At 49.0% G+C, this 24,140-nt stretch overlaps 1 protein-coding gene across 3 annotated transcripts in view; it reads right to left on the reverse strand.

Annotated features, from left to right (window-relative positions):
• SMCHD1 (structural maintenance of chromosomes flexible hinge domain containing 1) overlaps positions 1-24,140 on the reverse strand; it is a 2,128,336-nt gene that overhangs the window by 154,045 nt on the left and 1,950,151 nt on the right. For all 3 annotated transcript variants that reach the window (XM_069219969.1, XM_069219967.1, XM_069219968.1), the window contains one exon: positions 7,704-7,813. In XM_069219969.1, the coding sequence (XP_069076070.1) occupies positions 7,704-7,813 (110 nt within the window). The remainder of the gene's footprint in view (positions 1-7,703; positions 7,814-24,140) is intronic.

The following is a 24,140-nucleotide window of genomic DNA, read 5'->3' on the forward strand; positions in this document are numbered from 1 at the left end:
TGACCACAGCAGAGCCATGCTGGGCTTAAGAAAGAATGAACAGAAGAACCTCTGACAGAGGGGCAGAAAGGGGATCAACAGATTTGTTGGTACACCATGCTACAAATTTATTCCAACGACAGGCGTATACAGTTTTAGTTGCTGGACGCCCGGCTGCCAAGGTAACATTGCAGACTTCGGGTGGAAGGGCTAAAGCTGCCAACTGTTGCTGCTCAATCTCCACGCATGAAGGAGAAGGTTGGACAGGTTCAGGTGAAGAACCATCGCCAGGTGCCGCGACAGGAGATCCGTCCAAAGAGGCAGTCTGAGTGGAGGATTGATGGACATGCTCAATAGCTCTGGATACCACACTCTCCGAGCCCAGTCCAGAACCACCAAGAAGACTTGGGCCCGGTCGTTCCTGATTTGCTTGAGAACTCTGGGCAGAAGAGGGATAGGCAGGAAGGCATACAGGAGGCCGGAGGTCCACTTGAGATGAAAAGCGTCTCCGAGCGAGTGCCACCTTGGAACCTCCAGCGTGCAAAACAGCTGACATTGCGCGTTCTCTGCAAAGGCGAATAGATCTAACCAAGGCTCTCCCTACTGCTGAAAGCGACCTTGCGCCACCTCTGGATGGAGACGCCTTTTGTGATCAGCTGTGCATCAACGGCTGAGTTTGTCTGCTCTGGCGTTGAGGGAGCCCGTCAGATGTTGAACCATCAGGGTAATGCCCTGATGTTTCAGCCATGTCCAGAGGCGTAGTACCTCCTGACAAAGGGTCCAGGGCCCTATTCCGCAATGTTTGCTGGAGTACCACATGGCGGTAGTATTGTCAGTTGTATGAGGCTGGCCCGGCTTATAGTGGGTACCTGGTGGTACTCACACCTTGTGCAAGGTCCAGTTAGACCTTAGATAGATAGAGGTAGCTATAGCAGAGCGGCTTAGGCTGAACTAGGATACATGCAAAGCTCCTACTATACCACTTAAGAAACAATACTAAGAGTCACTAAAAAATCAGGGTACTTTATTTTTGTGATAATGTGCTAAAAATATCTCAGAGGATATACTCCCTTAGGAGGTAAGTAAAATACACAAAATATGCACACAAACCAAAATCTGGTAAGTAAACAGTTAGAAAAGTAGTGCAAACACGGTAGAACACAATAGGATGCAATAGGCCTAGGGGCGACACAAATCATATACTCTAAAAGTGGAATGCGAACCACAAATGAACTACAGGCATAGTGTAGTGTGTAGACGGTTGCGGGGAGTGTGAGAAAACACTAATGGTGTCTAAGATACCCCACCCCAAGACCCTGAAAAGTAGGGGTAAAGTTACCCTACTTCCCCAGAAACACACTAAAGTCGTGATAGGAGATTCTGCAAAGACAACAACTGGCTGCAAAGCATTGAAGACGCATTCCTGGACCCGAGGCCCTGTAAAGGAAGGGGACCAAGTTCAAGAGTCAAAAAGTGTCCGGGAGGGGCAGGAGCCCACTAAACCCCGGATGAAGGTGCAAAAGGGATGCCTCTGGGTGGAAGAAGCTGAGGATTCTGCAACAATGGAAGAAGCCAGGAACCTCCCCTTTGCACAGAAGCTGTACCACGGCGTGCTGGAGGACGCAGAGTTGTTTCCATGTAGAAAGACCGCAAACAAGCCTTGCTAGCTGCAAGAGTCGCGGTTGAAGAAAATGGGTGCTGCCCGGTCCCAGGAAGGACCATGAGGTTGCCCGTTGGAGGAGGAGACAGAGGGAGTGCTCAGCAACACAGAGAGCCCATGCAGAAGCAGGCAGCACCCGCAGAAGCACTTGAACAGGCGTTCAAGAAAGCTAAGCACGGCGGTCGTCTCAACACTACAAAGAAAGTTCCCACGAAGTTGGTGATCAACTCAGCGAGTTGAGCAATGCAGGACGGAGTGCTGGGGACCTAGGCTATGAAGTGCACGAAGGATTCCTTGCAAAAGTGCACAAAGCCCTAGCAGCTGCACTTCACACAGTACACAGGATTACTGTCTGGCATGGGGAGGCAAGCACTTACCTCCACCAAATTTAGACAGAAGGACCACTGGACTGTCGGGGTCACTTGTTCCAGCTCCTGTGTTCCAGGGACCACGCTCATCGAGATGAGAGGGGACCCAGAGGACCTGTGAAGCAGAAGTCTGGTGCCTGCGTTAGCAGGGGGAAGATTCCGTCGACCCACGGGAGATTTCTTCTTGGTTTCCAGTGCAGAATGAAGGGAGACAGCCCTCAGAGCATGCACCACCAGGAAACAGTTGAGAAAGCCGGCAGGATTAGGCACTACAATGTTGCTGGTAGTCGTCTTGCAATTTGTTGCGGTTTTGCAGGCGTCCTGGAGCAGTCAGCGGTCGATCCTTGGCAGAAGTCGAAGAGAGAAGTGCAGAAGAACTCTGTTGAGCTCTTGTATTCATTATCTGGTGAGATACCCACAGGAGAGACCCTAAATAGCCCTCAGAGGAGGATTGGCTACAGAGAAAGGTAAGCACCTATCAGGAGGGGTCTCTGACGTCACCTGCTGGCACTGGCCACTCAGAGGCCTCCACTGAGCCCTCACACCTCTACATTCAAGAAGGCAGAGGTCTGGGACACACTGGAGGAGCTCTGGGCACCACCCCTGGGGTGGTGCTGGTCAGGGGAGTGGTCACTCCCCATTCTTTTGTCCAGTTTCGTGCCAGAGCAGGGCTGGGGGGGATCCCTGAACCGGTGTAGACTGGCTTATGCAAGTAGGGCACCATCTGTGCCCTTCAAAGCATTTCCAGAGGCAGGAGAGGCTACTCCTCTCAGGCCCTTAACACCAATTTCCAAAGGGAGAGGGTGTAAAACCCTCTCTCAGTAGAAATCCTTTGTTATGCCTTCCTGAGACTGGGCTGCCCAGGCCCCAGGGGGGCAGAAACCTGTCTGAGGGATGGCAGTAGCAGTAGCTGCAGAGAAAACCCCGGAGAGTTAGTTTGGCAGTAGCCAGGCTCTATGCTGGAACCCCGGTGATGCATGGAATTGTCCCCCCAATACCAGATTTGGCATGGGGGAACAATTCCATGATCTTAGACATGTTACATGGCCATGTTCGGAGTTACCATTGTGAAGCTACATATAGGTATTGACCTATTTGTAGTGCACGCGTGTAATGGTGTCCCCGCACTCACAAAGTCCGGGGAAATTGCCCTGAAAAATGTAGGGGGCACCTTGGCTAGTGCCATGGTGCCTTCTTACTTAGTGACTTTGCACCTAACCTTCACTAGGTGAGGATTAGACATATAGGTGACTTTTAAGTTACTTAAGTGCAGTGTAAAATGGCTGTGAGATAACGTGGACATTATTTCACCCAGGCTGCAGTGGCAGTCCTGTGTAAGAATTGTCTGAGCTCCCTATGGGTGGCAAAATAAATGCTGCAGCCCATAGGGATCTTCTGGAACCCCAATACCCTGGGTAGCTAGGTACCATATACTAGGAAATTATAAGGGTGTTCCAGTGTGCCAATCAGAATTGGTAAAATTAGTCACTAGCCTGCAGTGACAATTTTAAAAGCAGAGAGAGCATAAACACTGAGGTTCTGGTTAGCAGAGCCTCAGTGATACAGTTAGGCCCCACACAGGGAACACATATAGGCCACAAACTTGTGAGCACTGGGGTCCTGGCTAGCAGGATCCCAGTGAGACAGTAAAAACACCCTGACGTATACTCACAAACAGGCCAAAAGTGGGGGTAACAAGGCTAGAAAGAGGCTACCTTCCTACACCCCCTGAGCACGACTGCCTGTAACAAGGGACCCGACGCCTGGACCAAGCACTGAATCCGCAGCCCCCAGGACCTGAAGGAACCAAACCTCAGTGGAGGAGTGACCCTCAGACGACCCTCTGCCTAGCCCAAGAGGTGGCTGGCCCGAGAAATCCCCCTGTGCCCTGCCGGCACCGCTTGAGTGACCCCTGTGTCCTTCCATTGAATCCAATACAAAATCTGACGCCTGCTTTGCACACTGCACCTGGCCGCCCCTGTACCACAGAGGGTGTGTTTTGTGTGCCTACTTGTGTCCCACCCAGTGCTCTACAAAACCCCCTTGGTCTGCCCCTCTAGGACGCGGGTACTTACCTGCTGGCAGACTGGAACCGTAGCACCCCTATTCTCCATAGGCACCTATGTGTTTTGGGCACCTCTTTCATCTCTGCACCTGACTGGCCCCGAGCTGCTGGTGTGGTAACTTTGGGGTTGCCCTGAACCCCCAATGGTGGGCTACCTATGCCCAGGAACTGAGACTTGTAAGTGTCTTAATTACCTCACAATCTAACCAATACTTACCACCCCCAGGAACTGTTGATTTTTGCACGTGTCCACTTTTAAAATAGCTTATTACCATTTTAACAAAAACTGTATATGTTATTGCTCTAATTCAAAGTTCCTAACTTACCTGTGTGGAGTACCTTGCATTGTATGTATTTACTTCAAATTTTGAACTTGTGGTTCTAAAAATAAATTAAGAAAATATATTTATATACAAATGCTTACACTACCCTCTGATAAGCCTACTGCTCGACCACACTACCACAAAATAGAGCATTAGAATGATCTAATTTTGCCACTATCTTACCTCTAAGGGGAACCCTTGGACTCTGTGCACACTATTTCTTACTTTGAAATAGTATATACAGAGCCAACTTCCTACAAACACGAACTTCACAGTTCCATAATGGCTACACTGAAATCTGGGAAGTTTGGTATCAAACTTCTCAGCACAATAAATGCACACTGATGCCAGTGTGGGATTTATTGTAAAATACACCCAGAGGGCATCTTAGAGATGCCCCCTGAATACCAGTACAACTCACAGTGCTAGGCTGACCAGCTTCTGCCAGCCTGCCACAACCAGATGAGTTTCTGGCCACATGGGGTGAGTGTCTTTGTCACTCTGTGACCAGGAATAAAGCCTGTACTGGGTGGAGATGCTTCTCACCTCCCCCTGCAGAAACTGCAACACCTGGCAGTGAGCCTCAAAGGCCCATGCCTTTTGTTACAGCACCCCAGGGCATCCCAGCTAGTGGAGATGCCCGCCCCTCCGGCCACTGCCCCCCCTTTTGGTGGCAAGGCAGGAGAGGATACTGAGAAAAACAAGGAGGAGCCACCCCCCAGTCAGGACAGCCCCTAAGGTGCCCTAAGCTGAGGTGACTCATACCTTTAGAAATCCTCCATCTTGAGATTGGAGGATTCCCCAAATAGGATTAGGGATGTGCCCCCTTCCCCTCAGGGAGGAGGCACAAAGAGGGAGTAGCCATCCTCCAGGATAGTAGCCATTGGCTACTGCCCCCCAGATCTAAACACACCCCTAAATTCAGTATTTAGGGGCGACCCGGAACCCAGGAAATCAGTTTCCTGCAACCTGAAGAAAGAAGAAGGACTGCTGACCTGAAAGCCCCGCAGAGACGGTGGAGATGACAACTGACTTGGCCCCAGCACTACCGGCCTGTCTCCAGACTCAAAGAACCTGCACAGCGACACATCCGACAGGGACCAGCGACCTCTGAGGACTCAGAGGACTGCCCTGAACCCGAAGGACCAAGTAACTCCTGAGAACAATGGCACTGCTCAACAACAGCAACATATTTGCAACAAAGAAGCAACTTTTAAAGAACTCACCCTTCCCGCCGGAAGAGTGAGACTTCACACTCTGCACCCGACGCCCCCGGCTCGAGCTTCAGAGAACAAACACTGCAGAGAGGACTCCCAGGCGACTGCGATGACGTGAGTAACCTGAGTCAACCCCCCTCCACCCACACAACGACACCTGCAGAGAGGATCCAGAGGCTCCCCCTGACTGTGACTGCCTGGTAACAAAGAACCCGACACCTGGACCAAGCACTTCACCCGCAACCCCCAGGACCGAGAGGAACCATCCTCCAGTGCAGGAGTGACCAGCAGGCGGTCCTCTCTCTAGCCCAGTCGGTGGCTGGCCCTAGAAGCCCCCGTGCCCTGCCTGCATTGCCTAAGTGACCCCCGGGTCCCTCCATTGCTTTCAATAGCAAACCCAACGCAAACTTTGCACACTGCACCCGGCCGCCCATGTGCTGCTGAGGGTGTGTTTGGTGTGCCTGTTTGTGTCCCCCCCCCCCATCCCCCAGTCCTCTCCAAAAACCCCCAGTCTGCTCACCAAGGACGCAGGTACTTACCTGCCAGCAGACCGGAATCGGAGCACCCCTGTTCTCCATAGGCACCTATGTGTTTTGGGCCCTCCTTTGACCTCTGCACCTGACCGGCTCTGTGTTTCTGGTGCTGTGACTTTGGGGTTGCCTTGAACCCCCACCGGTGGGCTGCTTATGCCCAGGAGACTGACTTGTAAGTGCTTTACTTACTTGAGAAACCTAACAATACTTACCTCCCCCAGGAACTGTTGATTTTTGCACTGTCCATTTCTAAAATAGCTTATTGCGATTTTAACCTATACTGTGTGTACTACTGCTTTAATTCAAAGTTCCTTACTTACCTGTGTGGAGTACCTTGCATTTTATGTATTTACTTCAAATCTTGAATCTTGTGGTTCTAAAATAAATTACGAAAATATATTTTTCTATATAAAAACTATTGGCCTGGAGTTAGTCTTTGAGTGTGTATTCCTCATTTATTGCCTGTGTGTGTACAACAAATGCTTAACACTATCCTCTGATAAGCCTACTGCTCAGGAGCCGAAGCTGCCGACGTGGAACCGGAAAGGCCCCTCAGCCGAACCCCATGGGCCCGAAGGCACCGTATTGGGGTCGGCCCGGCCAAATATGAGGCGCATGGCCTCCTTAAACTCTTTTAGTTGGGCGGGGGTCACTCCGGCTTCGGGAAACTCGGGGAGGCACGGAACCGACCCAGATGCAGGCTCCGAGGACAGAGCAACGGGGCTATGTCGGAGAGCAATGGGACTTCTTCGACGACTTCTTCTTCTTACCTTGATCCGAGGATTTAGAAGAAGACGAGTGGTGATGACTCCACGACCGATCTCGAGACCTACCTCTCGAACGAGACCGGCACCTACGCGGAGTCGAGTGCTGGGCCGTCATTAGGTTTAGGGACCGCTCCCTCAAAGCCTTCGGGTGCATGGCCCAGCACTCAAAGCACAACTTCGGGTCGTGGTCGCGCTCGAGGCACCACAGACAAACACGATGAGGCTCTGTCACTGACACTGTCCGATGGAGGTCCTCACAAGGCTTGAACCCGGTTTTCGGTGACATCCTCGACGCACCAAAGTCGCACAGAAAAAAATCACAAAACGGTCAATTTCGGCCACAAATTAGCCAGGGTAGCTCTTCTCCAGATCAGCACGTGGCGCGGAAAGAAAAGAACTGATGTCACTGCGCAAGGGTGGCGTCTATGTACTACTCCCGACGTCATCACAGCGACCACGACGCATACGGAGTCGACCGAAACCACCTACCGACGCGCAATGGTATTGCTCAAAGAAAAATCTCCGGATCCAGTCTGACGCCTGGGGGAAAATTCTAAGGTAAGGAATCTGCAACTAGAAGGCTCTAGCAGATAAGGCTCTACAGAAAAAATAACAAATTCAGAAATACAGGAGGTAACCAAAATCACCTGAAACATACTGTACATATTTGTCACGCTGAAACATAATTCATGGGTTTCAACCTAGAACAAAACAATTGTTAATAAAGAAAACAAATACCATATGAATACAGCGAAATTAAAAAAGCACATCCATTTACTTCCAACTCCTACCTATCTGACACTCTTCCACATGCTCAGGAAACACGAGTAGATCTCTAGCATATACGGGATTTCCAATAGGTTTGAAAACACTTCTGCCATTCCTTATGTGAGGTAAAGGTCTAATGAAAAACAAATATTTACAGGTTCAGACAAATGTCAACAGGAGTAAAGTTAAATTGTGTAAAGAGTTTCTATAAAAACATAGGCGATATTCCTTGTCACAATACTACGCGCACAGCAGGTGATACCATTTTGCTCCAAGGCGTTTGTTCTGGGACTAGAGCATACAGTGACAGTTATTATATGTAGATGTTTTTCCACACTGTGGTTGGGACAAACCTGCATTTTAGAAATGCAAGACTGCAGTTAAGTTTGAGTTGTTACTGTTCGATTATACAACCAGGTTAAAGCTTTAACCATCGCTGCTGGAAAGGAAACTTAAGATCATCATAAGCCAAAGATTCTAGAGAGGGTTGGCACTATATCGAGATTGCATACTGCACTTGGTGGTTCTACTAACCTCTGGGTGGCTTGTATATGGGCCTGCAGACAAACTACTAGGAAGGGATTTCCTGCTCCAAGGTAGTACAGGTAGAGCATGGACTACATCTATCTTTCCTGTGTATGCACTGCCTATCTCTGGTAGCCTGAGCATGAGTCTGCACACCAGAGGCCAGAGACAGCAAAAGTGTTGGATGGGCTGAGGTTGGTAAGTGCTTCTGCTCTGGATAGGCTGTGCAAAACACATCACCTGAAGCCATGCATGGCACACTCTAAGCTGGAAGAAGTACGAGCCACTACATATTAACACAGCAAGATGCAGTGCAACCGTATGCTATTACTGGGAGCACTGGGAACTTCGGCACTAACTTCTTGGGCTATCAGAACCTATCCAGAACAGACTTTAAGGATGAGTGCATGAAAGTCAAGAAGGGCCTGACAAGGGCAATATCTAAGTACCACCCAGGGAGGGCAGATGGACTCCATCTTGCATGGGCTTTATTATTTCTACAATAACTGATCATTGGGGAACAGCTAAGGAAGTATGGCTTGACTCTATTGTACAGCGATAGCTACCATGAACAGTGTTTACCTTATATATGCCAGTCAGTCTTCTATTTAGCCTTCTATTGTGTTAGAAGAAAAAAGATGATTTTCTTGCAAAAGTGCTGGCTGGACATTGATTTATTTACTGAGTACTAAGCTTTACCTGACACAGCACTAAATAAGCCTTGGACCCCTCAATTCCACTGCCCTAGAGGTCATGTACCTAACAGTAGTATCTGATGCTCAATTTGGCTTCAACAGTAAACTAAATCTGCAGGATCGTAGTATTAATAGTTTCTTATGGTCACAATTTGAGCCTACTAAATGCTGTTTGCGCTGGAACTACTAAAAAGTTCTCACAATAACTCTGTAATCTGCTCCACAATATAGGTGGACACTTGAGCCTGATTATGAGCCAAGTGGAGCATTTTCACCTGGGTGATACCGTTCCATCTGATTCTAACTGGGATGGTATTTCTACATCCAAATTATCATGTCTGCCAAAACCCAGTCTTGCACCTTTGAATCCAGAAACACTGGATCTGGATTTAATTTATGTGATTTTACACCCATTAAAATCTGGCTGGACTGGTGGATATTGTGGGCAACAGCACAGCCCGGCAACAACCTGCAACCTAAAACACCAGGGAATGGGCTGCTTGTGTTCCCCAAGCTTTCCCGTTCCAGTGGGAACTCCACCCATCACAAATATTTACAGCTGCGACTCTTAGGCAGACGCCTGGAAGGGATGGAACTACCAATGCCAGGGCCACAAAAAGGGGAAAGAAGTCAATAGTTCTTCCCTAACTTTAACAGGACTATGACTTCTCCAAACCCCTGCAATAGGAAGGTAAACGATGATGGATGAGAGAAAAAGAAGCAATGATTATAATCAAAACAGTTTCATATTCAAACAACTCAATGATTGCTTTTGGAATATCTGATGTCAGCAAACAATGTAAACTTTAATGCATCTAAAAACAAGAATATTCCTTTCATAATGCCTTTTCTGGTGGATATTCTATCTAACTGAAGATTCCTCAACTTCAGAATATGCCAGACTTGATCTGGAAAGCTTCCATAGCAGTGCTTCCACATGCTGAAGAAACAAGTTACTTACCTGTAACTGTAGTTCTCCAGTATTGGAAACTTTCATAGATTCACATGCTTGAATCCTTCCCCATTGTCGAGATAGGAGTCCCTGGTGTTATACAAAAGCAATGCTCTAATGTACATATACATTGCAGGCATTAGGCCTTTAGATTAGTAACATATCATAGTCATTTTGTAAAAATGGACCAAACTCCAGAATCCATCAATCAGGTTACACCACCCTCTAGAAACCTCCTGTAAGGAGCTGTATCCCCTCAGTTCTTCCAAGCATTTGTGCTAATGGAAATACCATACTGAGGAAATGAAGGTGAGCCCCTCAGGGGAGGTGGGCGGGTCACATGTGAATCTATAACAGTTTCCAAAACTGGAGAACTACGGTTACAGGTAAGTAACTTATTTCTTACTCAAGTATTGGACTTTCATAGATTCACATGCTTGAATCAGAATAGCAAGCAATAACTAGCACATTTTCTGTAGGCAGAAATATAAACATCATAGCATTATATGAGCACATTTAACAATAATGTTTGGCTATGATGTGATAACGTCAGAATTGCAAGATTATTGAAAATGTGCATTTGTACAGTAAAAAGCGGATGGTGGTAAATACCAAATGGCTCACCTTCATTGGAACAGATGTCTGAGTACTGCCTGCCCACTGCTGCACCCATGGGTCTTTCAGTATCTAGGCAGTAGTGCCTTGTGAAGGTATGTGCTATCTTCAATGTTGCAGCTCAGCAGATGTCCGGCAATGACACTCCTGAAAATAGCACACAGGAAGTGAAAACGGCTCTAGTTGAATGCGCGTGAACCTTAGAATCCAAAGGTAGACGAGATTTCTGATGGCAATGTACAATTGCACTTGTAATCCTTTGAGAAATAGTCTGTTTAGTCACTGGAACCCTTTTCTAGGGTTAAAGAAAGCTATGAAAAGTTGGTTTGACTTCCTAATAGCTTTCGTCCTGTCCAAATAAAACTTGAGACATCTCTTCAGGTTTAGCGAGTGGAGGGATCTTTCCACTGCCGTTTGAGGCCTAGGGAAGAATGTTTTCAATACCACAGGTTCGATAAGATGAAAGTATGAGGGGACCTTGGATATGAAATTAGGACTGGTGCGTAAGAGAATTCTGTTCTCTTTAAATTGCAATAAAGGTTCCTGTACCGTGAACGCTTGTATTTCACTAACCCTACGTGCACATGTTAGTGCTAGGAGGAGAGCTTTCTTCCATGTAAGATATTTGACGTCCGCCTAATGAATGGGCTCAAATTGTTCCTCCATCAGCTGACCAAGAACTGTGTTCAATTGCCATGTGGGAAGAGGGGCTCTGACTAGAGGATAGGACCTAAAAAGGCCCTTTAAGAATTGCTTGACGAGCCTCTGAGACCAAAGCGATGGTTTACCGGACATTCTCCTAAACCGAGAAATGGCTGCCAGATGAACTTTGATGGATGCATGTTGCAATCCTGAGCGTGCTAGATGCAATAGGTAAGGCAAGATCTTGTCGGAGAGGAAGACAGAGGATGTCCATCAGCAGATCTGCACCACAAACAGAATATTTTCCATTTAAGGTGATATGTCTTGTTTGTGCTGTCCGTCGCACTTTGGCTAGTATTTCTTTGCAATCATTAGGGATGTTTAAATGGCCAAATTCATTGAACTCAAGAGCCATGCCAATAAGTTCAGAGATTTGGGGTCCGGATGTCTCACTTGGCCCTGGTTCATGGTCAGCAATGAGGGAACTGACTTTATCTTTATGGGTGGACATAGAGACACTAGTAGCAGCTCCGTGTATCAATGTTGGCGTGGCCATGCAGGTGATATTAGTATTATCTGGTAGGGCTCTGACTTGATCTTGCTGATCATTCTCGGGAGGAGAGGGATTGAGGAAAGGCTTAAGCACAGATTCCTAACGATGCAATCGAAAAGGCACCTGCCCATGACCCCTTTTGGTGATACCAGCTTTCGTAAAACCAGCATTTGGCGATCTGGGAGGTCGCCAAGAGATCCAAGTTCGGTTTGCCCCACTGATGGAATATTCCATACAGTGTTTGTTGGTCTTTCCCACTCGTGGGTAGATGTCAGCCTGCTCAGAGAATCTGCAATGGCATTTTGATGGCCTGGGACGTGTTCCGTCTTAATGTGCACAGTATGTTGAATGCACCAATTCCAAATGGTTTATGCTTCCTGGGATAGGAGATGGGAGAGTTCCTTGCTTGTTGATGTAGTGCATTGTTGTGGTATTATCCATTCTGACAAACACTGCTGACCTGCAAATTCTTGGAAGAAAGTCTTGTAATGCCAATTATACTGCCCTCAGCTCGAGAAGGTTGATATGGAGAGTACGGTGAGAAGTGGGCCATTTGCCTCTTACTTAAAGATCCTGTAAGTATGCGCCCCATCCCTCCATTGGCGCATCTGTTGTTATCGTTAACGGGGGAGTTTGAGATAAGAATTGTAGACCTCCATAGACATTTGCACGAAATGTCCACCAGCTTAGAGATGTTATCATGTGTGGAGTTACCTGTATTATGTCTTCGAAGGACCCTGGTGCCCGTTTCCATTGCTTGTGTAGCTCCTCTTGGAGTGGGTGCATATGAAGGTGACAGTAGAGAATAAGCTTTATACAAGATGACATCATCCCTATCAGCGATTTGTACCGTCGAACTGAAAGAGATTTCCTTCTCTTTGCTAGGGCGGTTTGTTTCTCTTGTCTGTCCAGTGCTGGGTAAGCTTTGGCCCTTTCTCTATCCAGTATAGCCCCCAGGGAAGTAATTCTTGTCGATGGTTGGAGTAGTGACTTCTCATGGTTGAGAGTGAGGTCTAAGCGCTTGAAAAGGCGTACGGTTGCTCCGACGGACCTGTGTGCCGACTAGATACTTGGAGCTTTAACTAACCAGTTGTCCAAATGTACAAGTTACTTACTGTAGGAAGCCAAGCTCTGTATATACTGTATCAAAATGAGATATAGTGTGCAGAGTCCAGGGGTTCCCCAAGAGGGTTGACAGAGGCAATAATAGATAATACTAATGTTCTATTTGTGGTAGTGTGATCGAGCAGTTAGGTTTATCAGAGGGTAGTGTTAAGCATTTGTTGTACACACACAAAGATTAGAGGAAACACACACTCAATGACTTAGCTCCAGACCAATAGGTTTTTATATAGAAAAATATATTTTTGTTACTTTACCACTAGAACCACAAGACCCAGTTCAGAAATAAATTAGCATAGACATCAATGTAACTTTGTTTCACTTTAGTCAAGTAAACAGTTTTTAAGAAAACAGAGAATATCTATTTTAAAATGGACAGTGCATTTTCAGAACCATTCCTGGGGGAAGAAAATAAACTACAGTTTTAGAGGTAAGTACACAACTTACAGTTCCAGTGTCCGGTTTATAGGTAGTCCACCATTGGGGTTCAAGTCACCGTCAAACACCCACCACCATCAACACTGGGCCGGCCGTGTGCAGAGGTCAAAGTTGAGCAATTTTAAAGTGCGCTCCTATTGAGACAGGGGGTACTCGGAATTCGGTCTGCTAGCAGCTAAGTACCAGCGGCTCGGAGGGCAGACTCAGGGGGAATAGAGGAGCACTAGAGGGGCCCCAAGTAGGCACCAATCCCACACCCTCAGCGGCTCTGGGGCGACCGGGTGCAAACAGGGCACTGGGTTTCCAATGAAACTCTATGAGGGGACCCCGGGGGTCACTCAGGTGCTGAGGGCAAGGTCCAGTCGGGTGTCTCAAGCACACCACCAGTCGGACAGGGAAGAGGGCCACCTGTTGATCGTCGCTACAACGGGTGTCGATTTCTCCAAGGCCTTGGGGCCGAGGGTGCAGGGGGTCCTTTGGTGTCTGTTATCGTCGTCCAGGGCAGTCGCGGTCAGGGAGGCCCTCGGGATTCCCTCTGCAGGCATCATCGTGGAGGGGTGGAGAGGTCAACCCAGGGTGCGCACTTGGTCGCCATCGCCTGGGGGTCCTCTCTGGTCAGTTGGACCACCTGGACTCAGGCAGTAGGCGTCGGGTGCAGAGTTGTTAGGACTCACTCTTCTGGAGTGAGGTGGAAGTCCTTCAGAAAAGGTTTCTTCTTCTGTTATTCTTTGGACAGGGCTGCTATCCATGGGTGATCTTGATCCTCTGTGATGCAGGTAGTCCTCTGGAGGTTTTTCAGAGGATGCTGAACCTGCAGGACGCGTCACTTTTCTTCTACAGGTTGTCTGAAACACAAGACAGGCCGCTAGGGCTGGGGCCAAGTCAGTTGTTGTCTCCTTTCCTTCTCTGCTGGGGTTTCCGCTAAGCAGTCCTCCTTCTTGTGAGGTCGTCAGGATTCTGACTAGCTTGGTTCAGGGGGCCCTTAAATACAAGATTTAAGGGTATTTTAGGGGTCAGAGGGCAGTAGCCAATGGCTACTGTCCCTGACGGTGGTTACACCCTCCTTGTGCTCATTCCCTTTAGGGAGGGGAGCACATTCCTATCCCTATTGGCCCTGATCCTCCAAACCAAGATAGTGGATTTTGCAAGGAGGGGGTCAATTCAGCTCTGAAAACCTGAGGGGTGGTCCTTGCTGAGGGGTGATTCCTCCTTGTTTTTCCTAATTATCCCTCTAAACTTGCCATCAAAAGTGGGGGCTTTGTCCGGGGGCTGGGCATCTCCTTTAGCTGGAGTGCCCTAAGCATCGTAACACGAAGACTGAACCTTTGAGGGTCACCGATAGGTTTTAAAGTTCCTGCAGGGGGGAGGTGTGAAGCATCTCTACCCAGTGCAAGCTTTGTTTTTGGCCTCAGAGAGCACAAAGGCTCTCACCCCATGGGGTCAGAAACCCGTCTCTCAGTGGCAGGCTGGTACAGACCAGTTAGTCCTGCACTGGACAATTAGGTAAAATAAAGGGGGCATCTCTAAGATGCCTTCTGTGTGCATTTTTTAATAAAACCAACACTGCCATCAGTGTAGGTTTTTTATTCTGAGACGTTTGATACCAAACTTCCCAGTATTCAGTGTAGCCATTATGGAACTGTGGAGTTTGTTTTGACAAACTCCCAGACCATATACTTAATATGGCCACACTGTACTTACAATGTCTAAGAATGGACTTAGACACTGTAGGGGCATATTGCTCATGCAGCTATGCCCTCACCTGTGGTATAGTGCACCCTGCCTTAGAGCTGTAAGACTTGCAAGAGGGGGGACTTACTTATGCCACAGGCAGTGGTTTGTGGGCATGGAACCCTGAGAGGGGTGCTGTAGGAAGTTGGCTCTGTATATACTATCTCCAAGTGAGAGATAATGTGCACAGAGTCCAAGGCTTCCCCTTAGAGGTTGATAGTGGCAGAATTAGATAATACTAATGCTATATTTTGTGGTAGTGTAGTCGAGCAGAAGGCCTATCAGAGGGTAGTGTTAAGAATTTGTTGTACACACACAGGCAATAACCGAGAACACTTAACTCCAGGCCAATAGGTTTTTTAATCAGAAAAATATTATTTTCTTAATTAATTTCAGAACCACAAGATTCAGAATTCAAGTAAGTACATAAATTGTAAGGTACCTTGCATAAGCCAGTCTACACCGGTTTAGGGAACCCCCAGTCCCTGCTCTGGCGTGAAACTGGACAAAGGAAAGGGGAGTGACCACTCCCCTCTCCATCACCTCACCACCCCAGGGGTGGTGCCCAGAGATCCTCCAGTATGTCTCAGACCCCTGCCATCTTGGTTTCAGAGGTGTGGGGGCACTCTGGAGGCCTCTGAGTGGCCAGTGCCAGCAGGTGATGTCAGAGTCCCCTCCTGATAGGTGCATACCTGACTATGTAGCCAATCCTCCTCTTAGGGCTATTTAGGATCTCTCCTGTGGGCTTCTCATCAGATTACGACTTGCAAGAATCCAGCAGGACTCCTCTGCACTTCTTTCTTCAACTTCTGCCAAGGATCGACCGCTGACTGCTCCAGGATACCCGCGACACTGTAGCGCCTAATTCTGCTGGCTTTCTCGACTGTTTCCTGGTGGTGCATGCTCTGGGGGCTGCCTGCCTTCACCCTGCACTGGAAGCCAAAGAGAAAACTTGTGTTGGTCGACGGAATCTTCCCCCTGCTTCAGCAGGCACCAAACTTCAGCTTCACTGGTACTCTGGGTCCCTTCTCATCCTGATGTGTGGCCCCTGGAACACAGGTGGTGGACCCTAGTGACCCAGACTGTCCGGAGGTCCAACTGTCCTAATTTGGAGGAGGTAAGTCCTTGCCTCCCCTCCCCAGACAGTAATCCTGTGCACCGTGTGATCTGCAGCTACAAGGGCTTCTGTGCACATTTCCAAGAAATCCTGCTTGCACAGCAGAGCCTAGGTCCCCAGCACTCCGTCCTGTGATGCTCAGCTCCCTGAGTTGACCTCCAGTGTCGTGGGACCTCTCTTTGCAGTGTTGAGACCACCGCTGTGTTCAGTCTTCTTGAACCCGTGTTCAAGCACTTCTGCGGGTGCTTCCTTCCTTTCAGTGGGCTCTCAATGTTGCCGAGAGCCCCCTCTGTCTCCTCTGCCAAGTGACGACATACTGGTCCTTCCTGGGCCTGGGTAGCACCCTTTTTCTCTAACTGCAAATCTTGCAGGTAGCAAGGCTTGTTTCCAGTATTTTGCCAAGGAAACAACTCTTCATCCTCCAGGACGCCGTGAGACATCTTCTGCACGAAGAAGAACATCCTGCCTCCTTTCGTTGGTGCAAAACCAGCATCTTCTTCCAACCGGAGGCAGCCATTTTGCATCTTCCTCCAGGGTTTAGTGGGCTCCTCCCTCACCCCCAGGACACTTTAGCGACTCTTGCACTTGGTCCCCTTCATTTGCTGGTCTTCAGGTCCAGGAATCCGTCTTCAGTGCTTTGCAGTCTGTTGTGGTCCTTGCAAAATCCTTTATCACAACTTTAGTGTGTTTGGGAGGAAAATGTAGTACTTAACGCCTACCTTCCATGGTCCTGGGGTGGGGTCTCTTTTACACCCTTAGTGTTTTCTCACACTCCCAGCGACTCTCTACACACTACACTTGCCTAGGGGTGCATTCGTGGTTCGCATTCCACTTATTTAGTATATGGTTTGTGTTGCCCCTAGGCCTAATGCAGCCTATTGTGTTTTACAGTGTTTGCACTACTTTCTGACTATTTTACTTACCTGATTTGGTTAGTTGTGTATATTACTAACCTCCTAAGGCAGTATAGCCTCAGATATTTTAGGCACATTGTCACTAAAATAAAGTACCTTTATTTTTAGTAACTATGAGTATTGTCTTTCTTACGATATAGTACCTATATGACATAAGTGGTATTGCATGCGCTTTGCATGTCTCCTAGTTTAGCCTTGGCTGCTCTGCTATAGCTACCTCTATCAGCCTAAGCTGCTAGAACACTACTACACTCTACCAATAAGGGATAACTGGACCTGGCTCAAGGTGTAAGTACCAATGGTACCCGTTACAAGCCAGGCCAGACTCCCACAGAGGGCCACTGTCTAAGAAATCGCACTGTCCAGCGAGTCAGTCGTATTCAAGCCACACCTGATGGTAAACTTCGCATCTCTCCCATCCTTGACAGCCTGGGTGAGTGTGTCCTGTACGCCCTCCAGGACCTGGGGCAGCACTTGTGCCACCGTATCCCATAAAGTATGGGAAAAACGGGCCAATAGGCAAAAGGTGCTTACCGACCTCAATGCCAGGCTGGAGGACGAAAACATCTTCTTTCCAAGTTGGTCCAGCCTCTTGGAGTCCCTATCCGGGGCAGCTGAAGGGATGGCACCACAGGAACTGGAGGCTTGGACCACCAAGCTATCCGGGGCGGGGTGTTGGGTGAGGAAACTAGAGTCGTTTGGAGCTGGTTGATGGCGGCGGTCGATTGTCCTATTCACAGGAGCCCCTGTGCTGGGTTTGGACCACGTCCCCAGGACATCTGTAAGGGCTTCAATGAAGGGTAACATCGGCTCTGATGTAGTAACCCCTGGCTGAAGCACCTCTGTCAGGAGATTAGTCCTGACTGGCACTGTAGGCAAGTCTACACCCAAGACCTCAGATGCCCTATGCACCACCATGGCATAAGATGCCCTGTCCTCTGTAGCCACAGAAGGAGGTGAGAGCATGCCAACATCTGGAGAAGAATCCAGTGCACTGGCTTCCCCTAGATCCTCATACCAGTCCTGCTCCAATCCATATTCTCAAGGGTCCTCACACCCCTCCCAATCTTCACCTGTGACTGGATGTTCAAAATAAGCCACAGGCACTGACCTGGGCCTAGTCCCCGAAGTCGGAATCGGCGTTGCACAACATTATTCCGGCTCCGGATCATCAGGAATGAGGATGGGGCTACCACCACCAGTGGGTGTCGGTGGTTAAGGGAGGGTCGACATTGGGCCTGGCACGGCAGGAGGCTGTGAGAGCCTGGCGCTGATCCGGATCCGCTATCGGATCCTGGAGTCCCCAATAGCGCAGAGGCCGAAGCTGCCAGCGTCAAATCCGATGGGGCTCTGCCAACCCCGCAGGGTCCAAAGACCCACCCATGGGGGGAGCCAGGTGAAGAACAAGGCGCATGGCCTCGTAAAATTCTTTACTTGAGCGGGGTTGCTCCAGCTCCCGGAAAGGGGGGGTGGGGGAGGTACGCAAAGTCGGCCCTGACAACGGCTCCGCTGAACCATGCTCAGAACGTCGAAATTCCCGAGATTCCTTGTAGGCCGATGGGCGTGGCGAAGTCAAAGTTCGCTTGGACGTCTTTTTGTGCCTCTTCCCCGAGTGCCCCGAGGACCTCGAGTGGGACGAAGAGCACTTGGAGCTCCTGGAGCGGTTCCGAAACGTCCTCCTTGAGCAAGACCGTGACCTCTGAGAAGTTGCAACGACCGAAGTCAACTGCAGGGCAGCCATGAGCATGAGGGACCGCTCCCTCAAAGCTTTTGGGGCCATGGCCCAGCAGTTAGAGCACAACTTCGTATCATGGTCCCTGTCGAGGCACCAGAGACATACCTCAAGGGGGTCCGTAACCGACATCGCATGATGACAGGTGCTGCACAGCATAACCCCGTCTTCCTAGAGGACATCCTCGCACAGACAACGAAAAAATCTTTGATAAAAGATCGAAAAAAGGCTTGCCAAAAAAGGCAAAGGGTAGCTCGATCCCAGACCTGCACTTAACCGGCGCTTAAGGAAAAGAACTGACGTACGCGTGCCAGGGTGGCATCTATATAGACAATCGTGACGTCAAAGACGGCTCCAACGACGCTGACAAAGCCACGTGGAGCCAGACGACTAATGTGTGTAGGAGGCTGGCCTCACTTATAGTGGGTACCTGATGGTACTTGCACCTTGTGCCAGGTCCAGTTATCCCTTATTAGTAGATTAGTAGTATTCTAGCAGCTTAGGCTGATAGAGGTAGCTATAGCAGAGCAGCTTATGCTGAACTAGGAGACATGCAAAGTTTCTACTATACCACTTATATCATATAGCACTATATCATAAGAAACACAATACTCAGAGTTACTAAAAATAAAGGTACCTTATTTTAGTGACAATATGCCAAAACTAACTCAGAGGATATGCTCCCTTAGGAGGTAAGTAAAATACACAAAATATACACACAAACTAAAATCAGGTAAGTAAAACACTTAGAAAAAGCAGCAAAAACACTGTAGAACATAATAGAATGCAATAGGATAAAATAGGCCTAGGGGCAACACAAACCATATACTCCAAAAGTGGAATGCGAACCACGAATGGACCCCAGGCCTAGTGTAGTGTGTAGAGGGTTGCTTGGAGTGTAAGAAAACACTAAGGGTGCCAAGATACCCCACCCCAAGACTCTGAAAAGTAGAAGTAAAGTTACCCTACTACCCCAGAAATACAGTAAAGTCGAGATAGGGGATTCTGCAAAGGCAACAACTGACTGCAAAGCACTGAAGACGGATTCCTGGACCTGAGGACCTGCAAAGGAAGGGGACCAAGTCCAAGAGTCACACAAGTGTCTGGGGGGTGGGGGTGGGGGGGGTCAAGAGCCCACTAAACCCCAGATGAAGGTGCAAAAGGGCTGCCTCCGGGTGGAAGAAGCTGAAGATTCTGCAACAACGGACGGTGCCAGGAACTTCTCCTTTTATCAGAAGATGTCCCACGGCGTGCTGGAGGATGCAGAGTTGTTTCCACGCAGAAAGACCACAAACAAGCCTTGCTAGCTGCAAGAGTCACGGTAGAAGGTTTTGGGTGCTGCCAGGGCCCAGGAAGGACCAGGAGGTCGCCCCTTGGAGGAGGAGACAGAGGGGGCGCTCAGCAACAAAGAGAGCCCACGTAGAAGCAGGCAGCACCCGCAGAAGTACCTGAACAGGCGTTCAAGAAATCTGAGCACGGTGGTCGTCTCAGCACAACAAAAGAGGGTCCCATGAAGTCGGCTGTGCTGTGCACGAAGAAAGTCTTGCAAAAGTGCACAGAAGCCCTAGCAGCTGCAGTTCACGCAGTACACAGGATTACTGTCTGGCATGGGGAGGCAAGGACTTACCTCCACCAAATTTGGTCAGAAGGACCACTGGACTGTCGGGGTCACTTGGATCCAGCTCCTATGTTCCAGGGACCACGCTCGTCAAGATGAGAGGGGACCCATTGGACCGGTGATTCAGAAGTCTGGTGCCTGTGGTAGCAGGGGGAGATTCCATCGATCCACACAAGATTTCTTCGTGGTTTCCAGTGCAGGATGAAGGAAGGCAGACAGCCCTCAGAGCATGCACCACCAGGAAACAGTTGAGAAAGCCGGCAGGATTAGGCGCTACAATGTTGCTGGTAGTCTTCTTGCTACTTTGTTGCGGTTTTGCAGGCGTTCTGGAGCAGTCAGCAGTCGATCCTTGGCAGAAGTCGAACACAGAAGTGCAGAGGAACTCTGGTGAGCTCTTGCATTCGTTATCTGAAGAGGAACCCACAGGAGAGACCCTAAATAGCCCTCAGACGAGGAGTGGCTACCTAACCAAGTAAGAGCCTATAAGGAGGGGTCTTTGACGTCACCTGCTGGCACTGGCAACTCAGAGGTCTTCATTGTGCCCTCACACCTTGGCATTCAAGATGGCAGATGTCTGGGACACATTGGAGGAGCTCTGGGCACCACCCCTGGGGTGGTGATGGACAGGGGAGTGGTCACTCCCCTTTCCTTTGTCCAGTTTCGCGCCAGATCAGGGGCAGGGGGCTCCCTGTACCGGTGTAGACTGGTTTATGCAAGGAGGGCACCATCAGTGCCCTTTAAAGCATTCCCAGAGGACAGGAGAGGCTACTCCTCTCAGGCCCTTAACACCCATTTCCAAAGGGAGAGGGTGTAACACCCTCTCTCAGAGGAAATCCTTTGTCTGTCTTCCTGGGACTGGTCTGCCCAGACCCCAGGAGGACAGAAGCCCGTCTGTGGGTTGGCAGCAGCGGTAGCTGCAGAGAAAACCCCAGAGAGCTAGTTGGGCAGTACCCGGGGTCCATGCTGGAGCACCTGGGATAACATGGGATTGGCACCCCAATACCAGATTTGGCTTGGGGGGGACAAATCCATGATCTTAGACATGTAACATGGCCATGTTCAGAGTTACCATTGTGAAGCTACACATAGGTGTTCACGCGTGTAATGGTGTCCCCGCACTCACAAAGTCCGGGAAAATTGCCCTGAACAATGTGGGGGTACCTTGGCTAGTGTCAGGGTACCCTCACACTTAGTAACTTTGCACCTAACCTTCACTAAGTGAGGGTTAGACATATAGGTGACTTATAAGTTTCTTCAGTGCAGTGTAAAATGGCTGTGAAATAACGTGGACGTTATTTCACTCAGGCTGCAGTGGCAGTCCTGTGTAAGAATTGTCTGAGCTCCCTATGGGTGGCAAAAGAAATGCTGCAGCCCATAGGGATTTCCTGGAACCCCAATACACTGGGTACCGAGGTACCATATACTAGGGAATTATAAGGGTGTTCCAGTGTGCCAATCAGAATTGGTGAAAATAGTCACTAGCCTGCAGTGACAATTTTAAAAGCATAGAGAGCATAAACACTGAGGTTCTGGTTAGCAGAGCCTCAGTGATACAGTTAGGCACCACACAAGGAACACATACAGGGCACAGGTTATGAGCACTGGGGTCCTGGCTAGCAGGATCCCAGTGACACAGGCAAAAACAAACGTACACACAAGTAAAAATGGGGGTAACATGCCAGGCAAGATGGTACTTTCCTACAACGTAGAACCGAACAACGCTACCCTACGGCGCACGAAGGGTATTGCTCAGCAAAAAGATTCCGGATTCAAAGCTAATGACAGGGAATTCAAAGGTAAGTAATCTGCATCTAGAAGTCTCTATCAGATGCCAAGGGTAGGAAAGGCAAAAACCTGCCCCCTTTCCCACCCTCCAGTGAGGATTCCCCCTCTGAGGTAGAACCTACACCCGAAGAGTTGAAAGCTGATACAACTGAACTTGAAGGTGCAGGGGGGCCTGCTAGGGAGGAGTTTAGTAGGGCACCGCACACCTGTCCCACACTGGAAGGGTTAAGACAGCAAGCTGTCCTTCAGGAAGCAGGGGATGTCAGTGGCACCCACAAGGTGTACTGGGAGGACAATCTCCTATACTCAGAAGCAAGAGAACGCAAACCTGGTGCCACCAGGAGGTTGGTAGTACCTCTGCAGTATAGAGAGTTTTTGTTCAAACTGGCACATGACATTTTCCTGACAGGTCACTTGGGCCAAAGCAAGATTTGGGACAGGCTTGTCCCACACTTTTACTGGCTCCACATAGATACAAAGGAGTTTTGTTGCTCCTGTGTCACCTGTCAAGCCAATGGCACCCTAAAGCCCCCCCCTAATTCCACTACCAGTGGTTGCAGTTCCCTTTGAGAGGGTTGGGGTGAAGATTGTTGGCCCCCTAGACCCTGCCATTTCCTCAGGAAACAGATTTATACTGGTGGTGGTGGACCATGCCAACAGGTATCCAGACGCCACACCTCTAAGGACCACTACAGCTCCTGCAGTTGAAAAAAAAACCCTCCTGGGAATCTTCTCTAGGGTGGGCTTTCCAAAAGAGGTGGTATCAGACAGAGGTACAAACTTCATGTCTGCATACCACAAATCCATGTGGAAGGAATGTAGTGTTACTTACAAGTTCATCACCCCCTTACAAACCCCACCCAATTGTTTGGTTGAGAGATTTAATAAAACTCTCAAAGGTATGATTATGGGACTATATGAAAAACTCAGGAGGAGATAGGATGTCCTATTACGATGCCTCCTCTGTCTGCCTACAGGGAGGCTCCTCAGAAAGGAGTGGGCTACAGCTGTCTTAACCCTTCCAGAATTTCTTTTTGGTCACAATGTTTGGGGCTCCACTTGCGCTTGTAAGGGAAGGATGGGAGCAACCTCTCAAGACTCCTAAACAAGATATTGTTAACTACGTACTTGGTCTCAGATCCAGGATGGCTGAGTACATGAAAAAGGACACTAAATACCTTCAGGCCAGCCAAGAACTGCAAAACCAGTGGCATGATCAGAAGGCTGTCCTAAATGTGTACCAGCCAGGATAGAATGTGTGGGTCGTGGAGCTTGTGCCTCCCAGGGCACCCCAAGACAAATGGAGTGGTCCTCACACTATAGTGGAGAAAAAGGGTGAGGTCACCTTTTTGGTGGTCCTTGGCACTTCCAGAAGCCCCCTCGGGGTGCTTCATGTGAACCTCCTTAAGCCCTATTATGACAGGGCTGGTCTGACCCTGCTCATGGCAACTGATGAGGGACAGGAAAAAGAGAGTGACCCTCTCCCTGATCTCTTCTCCACCACTGCAGCTGATGGCTCAGTGGATGGAGTGGTCCTAGCAGACCGCCTTTCTGAGTCTCAGGAGGGCTGCAGGACCTCCTAGGCCAGTTCTCCGAATTGTTTTCCCTGACATCTGGTCAGACTACATGGTGTGAACACACCACTGACACAGGGGACAGTTTGCTTGTTAAAAGTAACATTTACAAGCAATCTGATCATGTTAGAGATTGCATCAAAGCTGAAGTACAAAAGATGCTTGACCTAAGAGTGACTGAGCACTACAGCCCCTGCAATAGCCCAGTGGTGCTGGTAACAAAACCTCACTCACAAAATGGGGAAAAAGGAGATGTGGTTCTGTGTAGAGTATAGAAGGCTCAACCCAGTCACAAAGACTGATGCTCATCCTATACCCATGGCAGATGAGCTAATAGATACACTGGCATCTGCCAAGTATCTAAGTACCTTTGACTTGACTGCAGGGTATCGGCAAATCAAATTGTAACAGGATGCAAAACCAAAAACTGCATTCTTAACCATTGAA

The sequence above is a fragment of the Pleurodeles waltl genome, chromosome 2_2, assembly GCF_031143425.1.
Source record: "Pleurodeles waltl isolate 20211129_DDA chromosome 2_2, aPleWal1.hap1.20221129, whole genome shotgun sequence".
Classification (NCBI taxonomy): domain Eukaryota; kingdom Metazoa; phylum Chordata; class Amphibia; order Caudata; family Salamandridae; genus Pleurodeles; species Pleurodeles waltl.